The sequence below is a fragment of the Prosopis cineraria genome, unplaced genomic scaffold, assembly GCF_029017545.1.
Source record: "Prosopis cineraria cultivar Desert tree isolate PC_DT_omini unplaced genomic scaffold, ASM2901754v1 PC4, whole genome shotgun sequence".
Classification (NCBI taxonomy): Eukaryota; Viridiplantae; Streptophyta; class Magnoliopsida; order Fabales; family Fabaceae; genus Prosopis; species Prosopis cineraria.
This window is the reverse complement of record NW_026555335.1, coordinates 11,083,461-11,098,478: the sequence shown is the minus strand read 5'-3', so window position 1 is coordinate 11,098,478 and position 15,018 is coordinate 11,083,461. Positions and strand designations below refer to the sequence as shown.

Below are 15,018 nucleotides of genomic sequence, written 5' to 3'. Positions count from 1 at the left end.
ATTTTTAACACACCAATTGATGTCTTGAGTTGTTTACTTAGTACACCACCCTCGAAACCACTTAATTTACTCAAAAATTAAATGCATACACAACAAATGTGTTGCCTCTATAATTGATTAATGGAGTTCGCAGTTTTAGAATCGCTTGTGTTATATTTGGAATCACATTTCAAACATAGTTTTTGAGTTGTTTTTAATAAATTATATTATGAACGTGATTTGAGACGCTACTCCAAACACGCACTTATACATTATGTTATTAATTTGTTTTTTGTTTTTATAGGTACTTAGTTACTTTTCATGGTTAGTATTGAAATTGACTTGATGAATTGGTGCTTGTATTCCTTATTTCTATTAATGACATGATTTTATTTTTTAAAAAATTATAAAAATTTCAATAGACACACTCAAAATACTTTATCCATTTAAAAATATAAGACATTTTTTAAAAAGTTAGATATTAAAACATAGAAGACATTTTTAATATTTTAAGGTATAATCATTACATTTTTTTTCAAAAACGCTTCTAATGAATAAATCAATTTATATTTATTTTAGAGTGAAACACTCAATTGAATAGAGATAAATATAAAAAAATGATGTTATTCTAAAGATATGTAAATACTTTATTGGGAATGAGATTTAATTTAAAATGCCTTATATTTTTTAATTGGGGGAGTGCTATTTAAAAGTTCTAAGAGGGGAGGTGTTCATAAGTTATAGACAGAATTTTGTTCTTAAATTAATTTATCTCTTTTTATCCTCTTTTTAATTAAAAGGTTATTACTTGGAATGACTTGAAGCAGTTTTTTTTTTTTTTTTTTTTTTTTGCGGTCTGAAAGTTGAAGCAATTTGTTGAGGACAATGAAAAGGAGAATTTTCCTTTTCCCAATCATGATAAAATTATCACTAATAAAGGATAAAATTATGTATCTTTTGATGATTTTATTATAGAGCTTGAAACATCAACTAATATTTTTTTTATTTTCCATTAAATAATTCATTTTTTCTCTAAATTCTTTAATAAAATATTATTGTATACTCAATCATTATTACTTCATGATTAAAATACATGGCATTTTTGAGTTAATAGTGTCATTACTTTTAAAACAAAAATTTAGTTAAGATCATAAAAGTAGCTTTCACAACTAAAATTAATCTTAGTGCGCGTTTGATTTTTAATTTGTTAAAAATTTATTTAATGAAAATTAATTTAATAAAAGTTAGTTGTTTTAACGAAATTTATATTTAGATAAATTTTTTTTAAAATTAGTTTAATAAACTAAAAATTGTTGGATTAATAATGATTTGTGTTTTTGAAATATACTTTTAAATATATACTGATAAAAAAAGAATATTAATTTATAATAATTTATAATTTTTATTATAAAAATATAATATATTAAAAATGTGAAAAAAATTCAAAACAACATAAAATTTAATGCGTTAAATAATAAAAATAAAAAATATAAAGTTTAATATTAAAAAAATGTAATAAATATTTCAACAGTCATTAATATTGAATGACGTACCCTATAAATAGGGGTGTGCATGTAGCCCGATTGCCCGATATGCCTGCCTGAACTCGGTAAAATTTTGCCCAATCCAGCCCTAAAAAAAAGCTGCCCGACATGACTTGGGCATGTTTGGGTAGGGCATTATTCGGGCAGGGTCGGGCCACGGGCAGGGTAGCATGCCCTGCCCATTTGGCCCAACCTGAGTAAATTAATATATTTTTTAAATTTTTTAAATGATCAATTATATTAACTATTAAGACTTAAGAAAAGATGAAAAGAGGAATTGGGAAGAAGTTTTTTGTAAATTAAAGTATATTCTATGAAATTATTTTTTTTTCATGATGCTCCAAACTTTTGTAAAATTTATTGTTTTTAATGGATTATTGTAGCTATTATTTTGGATTGCATTATGGATAATTTCACTATGTGTCAAGACTTATAATAGTTTTATATTTCAAATTAGATGTTGAATTATAGATAATTGGATATCATAGCTGTTATTTTGTATTTATGATTTACATTTTTATGAATGTTATTTTGAGTTGATGGGTTGGGTCATTATTGTTGATTTATGGTAGTTTCATTTGAAATTAATGGAAAGGGAGATTATTTAATGGGCAGGGCGACCCGAAGGTGCCCAGCTTGCCTTGCCCAGCCCAAACTAATAGGGCATTTTACGGGCAGGGTTGGGCAACGGGCTACATTTTTCAGCCCATGCATCCTTTGGGCAGGGCATCGGGTAAGGCCTTGCCCAGCCCAACCCTGCCCATGTGCACCCCTACCTATAAATAGGATTAAAAATATTTTTTTTCTTTTTCATATATAAAAGATTTACAAAATTGCCTCCTTATATAATCTATTTGACCTTGTGGTTATGGCACTAAATTCAAATTCTAATAAAACAAAGTATGCAATAAGTATTGTAAAGAAATAAAGACAATATAATAAATTTAAAAATTCAACACTAGAAAATCAATTTGAAAAGCTCCACAAAGTTAAGTTCTCAAATCTACCTTCAATAGCTTTCTTAATGTACATTTAAAAAGTCAATTTGCTCAATTGTGAAATTTTCAAACAACATCCTACATTCAAAAAGTATAAAAGTACATCAAAAAAGCTAAAAGTTATGTATCCAAATGGGCTCTTAATTCCTTCATGATATTTTTATTTTTCTAAAAAATATTTAAATTTAAATTGCAAAAATAAAAATGAATTCTTTATTTTGGGATAAATTATCTAACAAATAATCACACATTAATATGTGAATAATATTATTAAAAGGCACAGATAAAAAAATATCATAAAAGGTAAGTATTGATTTTATTTTAGCATATACAAAAAAAAATACCATAAAAGGTAAGTATGCATTTTATTTTATTCTTTGCATGGATAGTTTTTTTTTTTTAATTCACAAGTATTTTATTATTTGAGAAAATTTTGTTTGAGATATGATCAAACAATAAATGTGAGTATCTCTCATGAAAAAAAATTTAAATTTTGATCTTTTATATTACAAGAAACTAATTCCTTTTATTAAGTCCAACTCCCTTTGGTAAATAATTTTCCTTTAGTCTCTTGTCAAATTATTTTTCTTGCCTAAAGCCCTAAACTATGTCATATTAATTTAAGACCGCGCTTTCAAGGGGAAAAAAAAAATAGCGAGTAGGTCCGCGCATGAATGGATAGGTAAATTGAAGTGTTTTTTCCCTAAAAAAAAATAATAAATACACAAATATTGAAGAGAATAGATTGTACAAGAAACTATTGCATGGAGCAAAAATATCATGACATCCATGTTTTGCCGACTAAAATTACATTGATTCAATTAAATTAAATTTTATATTTTATTAATTTTATTTTTATAATATAATATCTTTTTAATTTCTTGTCATTTTTCTTTATACTATTATTAATGATAAAATTAATTCATATTTTCTTTCATCTAAAGTGACATATTTTTATTGGAGGAAAAAATTTATATATTTAATCTTATATACTTAAAGTATTTATTTTCAATTTAATCAAAATATGTGTATTTTTTATTGATTATTTATTTTATAACAAATTCTTGTTATTAATAATATTAATATGTTAAAATCCAAATATCTTGATTTAATAAGATAAAAACATGTTAAGTATATAAGGTCAAGTATATAAATCTTTCTCCCTCTATTCAATGTAAGGCATTTTTAACTGAATTTCACCTCCAATAAAGTAGTTATCTACTTTTTAACAAATTTTATCTTTTTATATTTACCTTTATTAAACACTCTACAATAAATATAAAGTTATTATCAATATAGATACTTAAAAAAAAAAAGACAATTAATACACCTCGAAAGACTAAAATTACTTTACATTTTTTAATATTTAACTCTTCAAAAAATATTTTATATTTCTGAATAGAAAGAGTGTTCTTTATTAAATTGTATACAAATAATATGATGTACCCAATCTTTGCAAAAATTTCTCTTAATTAGAATTTTAATCAATATTCACATGTATTAATTGATTATAATTCATTCTCACATAATATCAAATGCACAGGACGGATATGCTTTTGTTTTTTTTTTTGGGGCTAAAATACACATTTCATCTTTTAATTTTATACAATATTATAGTTTGATTTCTTAATTTTATATAATATAATTTTATTTTTTTTAATCTTAGTTTGATTCACAAAAAAAATCCTATATTTAATTTTTAAATATTTAAAATATGTTTAAATGTTGATATATTAAATTTATTTAAAAATAATAGTTATTAACATAATAAATAATTATTTAAAATTAATGATATTATAGTTGAAAGATCGAAAAAAATATTTTATAAAACTAAGAGAACAAACTAAAATCTTGTATATAATTAAAGAATCTAGATTATACTTTAGCATTTTTTTTTCTTTTTTAGTTTTCCCTTGCGATTTAACATTGTCGATGCCGGATCAAAAAATTATTCAAGCCTGGAGGTCGTTACTCGTTAGTGGTATTCCCTCAGACGCTCCGTTTCCGCGACAGGGTTGATCTGCCTTCTGCGAAATTGTCTTTAATCAATCCGCATCAATGGCGATGAGGAATTTCTACAACGAGATCAAAGGTAAAAAGGTGACGGAAATTCCCAACCATGTGAAGCCGATGCTCTCCTTTGACTATATCAAGAATGCCGTTAAGAGGGGTTTAGACAACTATGGCGCCAAGTACATCGAAACCAACTCCATTACTCCTCTCTACCATGTATGCTTTGGAGGCATGATCTTCTCCTATCTCGTTGCGCTTCCCCACGAACGCCGTCACTTAGAGCATCAGCAGCATGCTAAGGGGCATGGCCATGGCGGCCACTAATTTCTCCATCATCGATATTTCAGGTGCCCATCTCAATTAAACTTTCAAGCTGATTGATTGGGATATTTTAGAAATTTAAATTTCTTCGGAGGCATTTCTTAATGTTGATTGTTTGGGTATGGTTAGATCTGGGATTTCGCAATTTTGTGTTACTCGCTTTGCATTGATTTATGTCTTTGAGATTTCATAGATAAGTGGTCTGTTTACTTGTTCCATTAGAAGAGTCTAAATGGGTAACTTTGCTGGGGAAGTATACTGGCTGATACTGCTGTTAAATTGATTAGGTCCCTTGAGATGAAGTGTTTAACTATTTTCTGAGACTTCCCGTTTGGTCCTACCAGATGAGGCCCGCTAGAGTTGCCTTCTTAATGTGATCCCTGGCAGATGAGACACTTATCAATTTAATCCCCTATGTTTCTCAATTTGGTTCTTGACAACTGAAATAATTGTTATTGGCATCCCTTTGTCAATCTAAATCCGTTATTAATCTTCCTAACTGTGAACCTATTATCGATTTATATGATATACAATAGCAACTAATGGTAAATTTAAATATTTTATATCATTTCATTTGTTGATTTCAATTATTTTTTTATAATGTTTTTTTTTTTTTGGTGAGGCAGCTAATTGAGCAATACCCATATTTGAAGAACCAAGTTGAGAAGATAATACTATAAGGGATCAAATTGAAAAATAATGTATCTGTGGAGGACCAAAGTTGAGTTTTAGTCTGTTTTTTGCTCTTTGGATTTGGTTTTGGCGATAAAATTCTGGTTTTCATCACTATTATTAACTTGGATGGGAAGAAAGTGTTGCTTGTATGGATGTGAACAGTCATGTTATATACGGTACACGTTAACTTTGATCCAGTAACTCATGTTATATATTCTCAAGGTAAGCATTAGTTTGTATGTGGATAATAAAGCATGAAAGATGCTACACTAGAATCATTACAATGATATTTTTAACGTTTGATTTTTTTAATTGCAGTGGAAAACTCCATTGTATAAGTTGAAAAAGTTGCAAGTTCTATCTTCTTAATTCATGTTAAGAGAATTTGGTGGGAGGGCTAATCATGCAGGCGTTCTTTGTGCATTCACCTGTTGAATTGATTTTAATTTTAATACTTCAATATTGCATACAACTCCGCCTATGTTTATAGCCGGTCCCAAACCCGGGTAAAGGAGGAGGGTTGTGTTAGGCCATTAACAGCCAATGTAAAACTTTGTTGAATCTATCATGAACATGGACAATAGACGTTATAATGTTAATGCTAGGTCGTTGCCCGTAAGTAACGCGTTGCATGGCTTGAGTACAGTGATAAGTGAGTTAGAGCCGCTGCATCGGCGCCCGGATGTAGTGTTAAATGAGCAAGGGCTACTGCGTCATTCTGGACGCACGCGGCTAAAGAAGTTAGTCCATAAGAGCAAAATTAGATTTGGTACTTGGAATGTTGGGACATTAAATTATAAATCTGTAGAGGTTGTAGGGGTTATAATTCAAAGGAAAATCAATATCCTTTGCCTGCAAGAAACAAAATGGTGTGGAGAAGAAGCTAAGGATATTCAAGGTTTCAAACTTTGGTATACAGGAAAAGTAAGTGCACGTAATGGAGTAGGCATCATTATAGATAAGGAGTGGAAGAAGAACGTTGTAGAAGTTAGCAGAATTGGAGACAGAATTATTTCCTTAAAAATGATAATTGGACGTGAGACTGTTAATATTATTAGCGCTTATGCGCCGCAAGTCGGGACAGAAGCCAGTCTTAAGGAATTATTTTGGGAGGATTTGGAGGGGTTGATTCGACATATACCACAGAGTGAAAAGATTTTTATTGGAGGAGACTTTAATGGGCATGTTGGGAGGGAAGCTGGTCAGTATGCGAGGGTGCATGGTGGTTTTGGTTTTGGAGAGCTAAACAATGAAGGACAAACTCTTCTTGATTTTTCATTGGCGTATGATTTTAAGATTGCCAACACTTGTTTCAAGAAGAGAGATGAGCATCTCATCACTTACAAAAGTGGAGCCTTAAGGTCACAGATTGATTTTCTTTTGGTTAGGAACACAGATAGAAGACTTTGTAAAAATTGTAAGGTGATCCCCGGAGATGCTGTAATGACACAACATAGGGTCCTAGTCCTTGATGTGTGTATTATGAGTAAAATCCAAAAACGTCGACAAGTAGTAACACCAAGGATTAGGTAGTGGCAATTAAAAGGTGAGAAGCAAGATGTTTTCAAGCGAAATCTTTTGGATAAAGGAATTTGGGAATCTCAGGGAAGTGCTAACATCATATGGGAGGATATGGCTAAAAAGATACGGGAGGTTGCAAAAGTAGTTTTGGGAGAATCGAAAGGTTCTGGTCCGAGAGATAAGGAGTCTTGGTGGTGGAATAATAGTGTACAGGACAAAATTAAGTATAAGAAGAACTATTTTAAAGCCATACATTTGTGTAACAATGAGGAAAATTGGGAGAGGTACCGTATGGCTAAGAAGGAAACTAAGAGAGCTGTAGGTAAAGCTCGTTCTAAAGCTTTTGAAGAATTTTATAAGAACCTTGAGACGAAGGAAGGAGAGCAAAATATTTATAAGATTGTCAAGAGTAGGGAAAGAAAATCAAAAGATCTAGAACAGGTAAGGTGTATTAAGGATGAAGAGAGAAGAATTTTAGTTACAGATGATGAAATTAAAAATAGATGGGAGACTTACTTTTCTAAACTTTTCAATGATGGAGAGGATTCATCTAGTAACTTGGAGGATTTAGTAACTGGTGAAGGAGAACAAAATTTGTCATTTTATCGAATAATACGTGATAAGGAGGTAAAGGAAGCTCTTAAGAAAATGGCAAATGGTAGAGCCAACGGACCTGATTGTATATCTATCGAAGCGTGGAAATGTTTAGGTGAAGAAGGGGTGAGATGGTTAACTAAGTTATTTAATGTGATTTTACGGTCCAAGAAAATGCCTGATGAGTGGAGGAGAAGTACATTAATTCCTATTTATAAAAATAAAGGAGATATTCAGAATTGTACTAACTATAGAGGGATTAAACTCATGAGCCACACAATGAAATTATGAGAGAAAATAATTAAGCACAGGTTGAGATTGGAGACAAGTATTTCTGAGAATCAATTTGGTTTTATGCCAGGTAGATCAACTACAGAGGCGATTTATCTACTAAGAGGATTAATGGAAAAATATCGTTGTAAAGATAAAGATTTACACATGGTTTTTATTAATTTGGAAAAAGCTTATGACCGTATACCAAGAGAAGTGCTTTGGAAAGCGTTGGAAAAAAAGGAGTACGGATTGCTTATATTAAAGCCATACAAGATATGTATGAGGGGGTAAAAACTAGTATAAGAACGCCTAGTGGTCAAACAAAGGATTTTCCTATAAAGATTGGACTACATCAGGGATCATCTCTGAGTCCTTATTTGTTCAACTTGATTTTAAATGTTTTGACGGAACATATTCAAGAGGAAATCCTGAAATGTATGCTTTTCGCGGATGATATAGTTCTTATAGCAGAGACAAAAGAAGAGATTAATTGCAAACTTGAGTTATGGAGGAGGACATTAAAGTCGAAAGGTTTTCGTCTGAGTAGAAGTAAGACGGAATATTTATATTGTAAATTTGGTAAAGGAATATTCGACAATAATTTGGAAGTGAAATTAGGAGATCAAATTATACCTCAAGTGAAAAAGTTTAGATATTTGGGAGCCATTATTCAAAATGATGGCGAAATCAGTGGAGATATTTCACATATAATTCAAGCTGGGTGGTTTAATTGGAGAAAAGCTAAAGGAGTTATTTGCGACTGTAAGGTGCCTAATAAACTTAAAGGAAAGTTTTATCGCACTGCTATCAGACCGGCAATGTTACATAGTAGTGAATGCTGGGCTCTAACGGGACAGCAAGAGCATAAAGTTGGAGTAGCAGAGATGAGAATGTTACGATGGATGTGCGGACATATACGTAAAGATAAAATTCGAAATGAACACATACGCGAAAAAGTGAGGGTGGCACCTATTGAGGAAAAAATGGTAGAAAATCGGTTGAGATGGTTTGGGCATGTACAAAGAAGACCAAGAAAGGCACCAGTGAGAAGAGTGGAATATATAACTTTGAGTTCGATTAAGAGAGGTAGAGGAAGGCCTAAGAGAACACTCTTGGAAGTTGTTGAACGCGATCTGTTGATTAATAATATTCCTAAAAGCTTGATAAATGATAGAGCACAATGGCGTCTTGCAATCCATGTAGCCGACTCCACCTAGTGGGATAAAGGCTTGTTGTTGTTGTTGTTGTTGTCGTTGTACTTCAATATTGCATACAGTATACAGTAACGTCCTTTTGTATGCTGCTAAAGCACTTCAACAAACCTTTAATTAGTATAAGCTGCACTGGGCAACCAACTTTCCCAGTATATTTTCCATCTGACATTCTGTTGCTGCTTTCAAAGTACTCTTTTAATGGCAATATCTTTCAATATGTCTCAAATAAATAAGCCAAAAATCACCAAATCATCCATAGTTTAGAATCTGTTCTTGGTAATGAAATCTGACAAACCCTCCATGTGATCTATAAATAAATACCTCACAAATAACTAGTGAATTTTTCCTTTTTGGCTAGTTGCTGCTTTTATCTGATTAACCAAGTAACGTAAATGGTTGGTAATTCAGAACATAGTCTAGAAATTTTATGGTTCCCTGAGATGCAGGTTAAGTAAAATATTTGAATTTCTTGTCTACTTAAATATCCATACTCATGCCCTAGATAAGATAGATATAGTTCTGGAGTTTCAGACTTCCCACCTTTCTGTATGGGTTTGCGTTCTAATCCTCTCTCTTCTCTCTTCCCCTCCTCTCAACTCCTTTGATGATGTTTGGTATGTGAAAACTTCAGTTTTTTAAGTGCTTGTTAGTGTTTGAGCATAACGAATGTATAAAAAGTTAAAATTTTTGTGCGATATACATCTTGAACAATAATATATTATTTTCATACATCTCTTGTGGTTGCATTTGTTTCTGTATTAGGTTTTCAAATCCTTGGAACATTAGAATCCACTCATGATAAATGCCGCTCATGCTATACTTGTTTTAGCGGTTGATAGATGATGTTTTCCTTCTGATGACAGGATCCTGGTCGATGAACTGGAGGTGGCCTTGTGACTTATGTTCTTTTAAAATCATGTGAATGAAGGCAGAATGATACTGTCACAATTTAATCCAGCTCAAAGATGAACGAAATAAGGGCAATTTGATGCAATACTTAATTTTCTTGCGTTTAAATGTCTGTTAAGAGATTGCATTGTTTGGTTCTAATGCTCGAGTTCAGCTGATAAGATATCTTGCTATTACTTAAATATTCGGACGAAGGAAAATACACCATGTTTCCTACAATCAAACACATCCTACCCATCTGCATTTGGGCTTTGTACATTATTTTGGCTGTCCATTCTCTTAATAAAGCGCTTCTTGGCATACGAATGAATGACCATATTCATAAAACCTGTGATATGTATTCGGAGTTGAATCCAAGCTGATGGAAATCAAATTTCTGGCATTCCTTGTAAAGCAGAAAATTTAGCTGGGAGCGCTACTTTCATTAGGCGGTATTATATTTAAGTTAAACCTGATAATACTGAATTCTAGATAATACTCAAATTTTTGAGTTTAGTTGATTTGCTTACACCATTTCAAGGGATTGAGAAAGTTTCACATTTGGTGAATGGTTTTGAATAAAGACTCTGCTGTAAAGATTCATCAAACGTAAAGTAATGAATGACCACTCATAAGAAAGTTTGTCATTTAATGTTTCAGTCATTTCAAGTTTTTATTTATTTTAAAACAATGAATGACCATTTATTGTGACAATGTTATATTTCTTTTTGGGCCTCATTCCTTTCATCATACATGAATAGGTAATGTTTTATACATATCAATTAAACCCCCCCCCCCAACCCCAAAAAAAGGAAAACAGAAAAGAAAAGAATACTCTATGTTGCACCAAAATAAAACGAAAGTATGAAGAATCTTGGTGAATTTCTTAAACTGAAATGGTAAATTGCGCCTGCAGTTAAGAATTTTTTTTCCCATTTCTCTTAATATTTGTTTGGCCAAAATTTTTCTCAACACTCAATGCAAATTTTTTTGTCAATTACTTAGTCTCAAATGGTCGTTCTTTTTTGATAAAAATTTATCTACATATTAAACATTTTAAGTAATAAGTAAATTAATAACAAACATGTAAATTTTTTTTCCCCGTAAATAATGCAGCTAGTTAGAAATTATACCAAAATCTTGCAATCCTTGCTAACTCTAGTACTCTACCTCTGCATGTGTATGTGTAAACTGTACAGTGTAAACACTCTTAAACTTTCACACACGCAAAAAATAAATAAATAAATAAATAACGAGCAAGAAGCAAGTGATAAAATCGTGAATTCGTGATTCAAATATCAACAGCTTGCTGTAGTTGTCAGTTAACTAACCAGTTCCGTTCCCGCTCTTTATATTGAGTTCTTCACTCGTTGAGTTCTTCACATTTCAAATATCTCTCGCTTTCCCTCTCTTTCTCTATATTTCAGCACTTCATTTAACTTTTCGTCCAGAGATCGCAGAGATGCTTGCCGCGCTCAAGTTCGTTCTCTGTCCCTGAGACTAATTCGTTTCTTCTTTATTTGAACTTTTGGTTCAATTGAATTTGATCGATGGCGAACATTTTGTAATCTGACTATTTCCAGATCCGAAGAGTCGAGCCAATTGCAGCTCGTCGAACGGGAAGACGTTGAGGACGATGAAGACCTCTTCGAAGCCGTCGACAAATGTAAATCAAGAACAGTATATTTTCCAGCTATTTTTCTTATTATTTCCTAGATTCATTCGTGAAGTGCTATTTCTATATCTGTCCTCTGAATCGATATACTACTTCACTTTGATTTCATGCCGATGCTTCATTGTTTAGTTGCTCTGTTTATTCATTTTCTGCGTTTTCGATCGCACAATCTCTGATTTTAGTGGTTTTCTGGTCTATAAGATATGCGTTCTCTTTTTATACAGTGGTTGCTCAAGGTATTAATGCCGGAGATGTAAAGAAGCTTCAGGACGCAGGAATATATACCTGCAATGGCCTGATGATGCACACAAAGAAGGTTTAATAGATTTCCTGAGTAATAGTAATTAAATTATTTACTCAATTTTAGTCTTCTAATAATAACACAACTCTTCCGATATAAATATTCAATTAGTCTTTCAATATATCTTTGAACTTTTAAGTAATAAATGATGATTATATTCCATAGCATCTGACCGGTATCAAAGGTTTATCGGAGGCAAAAGTCGACAAGATCTGTGAAGCTGCTGAGAAAATCGTGGTCAGTGCACATTCAACTTGATATGTTTTTTTACTGTTTAACTTTTGATTTGATTTTCCATTCTTTTCCCTTTTGATCCAGAATTTTGGTTATATCACTGGAAGTGATGCACTGCTCAAAGTAAGTTGTTGGACTTTTCCATTTCAATTTTGACTCTAATCTGCTGGGCAACTTGTAGTTTATTTCAATTTTTGTTTGCTATCATGTTACAGAGAAAGAGTGTAGTTCGGATTACAACGGGGAGCCAAGCGCTCGATGAATTATTAGGAGGTAGCTTTGCAGTGTTAAATTCTCCTATGCTATCTTTGTGACTACTTAAACTTTCAATGCTTGTAAGTGACTCAGCTATCTTACAATTGATAGGTGGAATTGAAACACTGGCAATTACAGAAGCGTTTGGAGAGTTCCGGTGAGAACATTGTGCACATACAGTTTCAGAAAACTTTAGTGCCTATCCATTTTTAGAGTAGTCCGTTCTAACGTTCATATATAACGTTTCAGGTCCGGGAAAACTCAGCTTGCTCATACTCTCTGTGTTTCCACTCAGGTTGAATCCCTGCCTTCATATTATGATAGGTGTTGCCGTGTGGACGTGTTATCGATGTGAGGTCGTAGCATTAATTAAGTAGCCTTGAGCTTTATGGCATTATATTAAGCGAACAGAGAGGACCTTAGATTAAAATTTACAATTTGTAGGTGCTTCAAGAACCTGGATCTTAAGTATGAGTATTTGAATCATGCCAAATATCTCTGGTTATATGCCCACGAAGCCTCTCAAGCATAATTTTTTTTCTTTTTAAAGAATTGTGGATGTGGTCCTAGACTAATTTTCTTGCACAACGACATAGTTGAGCATAAACGTTGCATATACACTTGAATGAATTAGCTTCTGACGCAAACTGTTCTTCCTCCGTTTCTAACATGTTTGATCCAGCTTCCTACTAACATGCGTGGAGGCAATGGTAAAGTTGCTTACATTGACACAGAAGGAACTTTGTATCCTCGTTCACATCTTAGTCGAAAATCAATTAGGATCTCGTAGTTTCCCCTCGTGAAAATCTTACGATTGCGTTTTAAAGCATATTTACCCAAATTTTCTGTTTCTTTTATTGTCCATTCAACTTTTCTGTTTTCATCTTAACTTCAAAACTTTATAGCCGTCCCGACCGAATTGTTCCCATAGCTGAGAGATTTGGTATGGACCCCAATGCTGTACTAGACAATGTAAGTTTCCTCTGTTTTGTATATCACAACATAGTGGGGCTCAAACGAAAATACTTACGCTGACGGCTAATTATACATTTTTTCTCATGATTGCGCAAGATTATCTATGCTCGCGCATACACATACGAACATCAGTACAACCTTCTTCTCGGTTTGGCTGCCAAGATGTCCGAAGAACCATTTAGACTTCTGGTGAGTTCTGACTAGGAATTATCTTAGAAGTGGCGTGAGGATTGACACAGTTAACATTTTGCAGATAGTGGATTCTATCATTGCGCTATTTCGGGTGGACTTTTCAGGCAGAGGTGAACTGGCAGAGCGCCAAGTCAGTCCCTAACCGCACATACTTGATATAGCGAAGTATTTTTTAATATATATTTATAAGAACCATTTTGCAGCAAAGACTCGGTCAGATGCTTTCTCGAATAATTAAGATAGCCGAGGAATTTAATGTTGCAGTTTATATGACAAATCAAGGTAACCTGTCCCCTGTTTTATTCGTTTTATTCCCCTAAATTTCCCTGTACTGGGACACATAATTTTTTGTTTTCGGCCTTAACTCCGCAATATTGAATTTTGGTTGCAGTTATAGCTGACCCAGGAGGTGGAGTGTTTGTGACCGATCCAAAGAAACCTGCCGGAGGGCATGTACTAGCTCATGCCGCGACAATAAGGTTGATGTTCAGGAAAGGGAAAGGCGAGCAGCGCGTTTGCAAAGTCTTTGACGCCCCAAATCTGCCAGAGGCTGAAGCAATATCCTTAACCAAGGGTTTGTGAGTTATGAGTCATTCAACTGGTTGGCTGAAAAAGAATTTTTGCAATTCACTAGGATTTTGTGGTTTTTAATTTCCCTTAAATCACTTTATTTAAACTCAGAATTTACGTTAACAATGTGTGATCATATATTCCAAATTAATCGACAAACTTACAATTGAAGCTTAGGTGCGGAAAATCAATGTCATTGCCTAATGCAGTTGGAAATGACGAAAGAGTTGCTTCTATTGCTTGCATGTTTTTCTTGACTGTATCACGTGTTTCAGATAACCCCAGGGGGCATTGCAGACGTAAAGGACTAAACACTTACCGCAGGTTGTCCACCGGCATCAGAGTCAGACAGTACTTTATCGTAGTAACATGGTTAACATTAATCTGCCTACTATTTTGTTAGTTTAGTACTGAATGGTCAGTTGCCAGTCAGCGTTTCCAGCATATCCAGTTTCAGATATCAAGCCAACTTTGCTTTAGTTATATGAAGATTCCTTTTCTGAATGCTATATATATATTGCAATTTTCGTTATCTTTCTTTGCCTTTTTCTTTTTCGGCGAGATGCAAATTTTGTTTTCTTCTGTAACACAATGGGGGACGAAGCCCGGAAAAGATGAAATTCTAGAAAACCCACTAGAATCAGTACAATCATAAAAGCTGGGCCCTGTTCTTCAAGGGTTCCATTACAATTGTTTTTTTTTTTTTTTAAGGTTCTAAACTTCTTAATTCTAATACAATTAGCAAGGCATGGGACCAGACTTAACGAGCCCAAGGGACATCCGTACCCCGGGTTGG

General features: G+C 32.8%; 2 protein-coding genes across 2 annotated transcripts; both read left to right on the top strand.

Moving 5' to 3' along the window:
- The first annotated feature begins 4,458 nt into the window (after positions 1 to 4,458).
- LOC129308053 (uncharacterized) lies at positions 4,459 to 10,343 on the top strand. The gene is made up of 2 exons (XM_054949030.1): positions 4,459 to 4,881; positions 9,996 to 10,343. The coding sequence occupies exon 1, from the start codon at positions 4,580 to 4,582 to the stop codon at positions 4,856 to 4,858; it is 279 nt and encodes a 92-aa protein (XP_054805005.1). The 5' UTR covers positions 4,459 to 4,579; the 3' UTR covers positions 4,859 to 4,881; positions 9,996 to 10,343.
- Positions 10,344 to 11,349: 1,006 nt separating this feature from the next.
- LOC129310040 (meiotic recombination protein DMC1 homolog) lies at positions 11,350 to 14,731 on the top strand. The gene is made up of 14 exons (XM_054951866.1): positions 11,350 to 11,499; positions 11,604 to 11,686; positions 11,920 to 12,011; positions 12,162 to 12,233; positions 12,315 to 12,353; positions 12,446 to 12,503; positions 12,597 to 12,642; positions 12,735 to 12,780; positions 13,168 to 13,229; positions 13,391 to 13,457; positions 13,557 to 13,649; positions 13,714 to 13,782; positions 13,856 to 13,934; positions 14,044 to 14,731. The coding sequence occupies exons 1-14, from the start codon at positions 11,483 to 11,485 to the stop codon at positions 14,232 to 14,234; spliced, it is 1,014 nt and encodes a 337-aa protein (XP_054807841.1). The 5' UTR covers positions 11,350 to 11,482; the 3' UTR covers positions 14,235 to 14,731.
- The last annotated feature ends 287 nt before the right edge of the window (positions 14,732 to 15,018 follow it).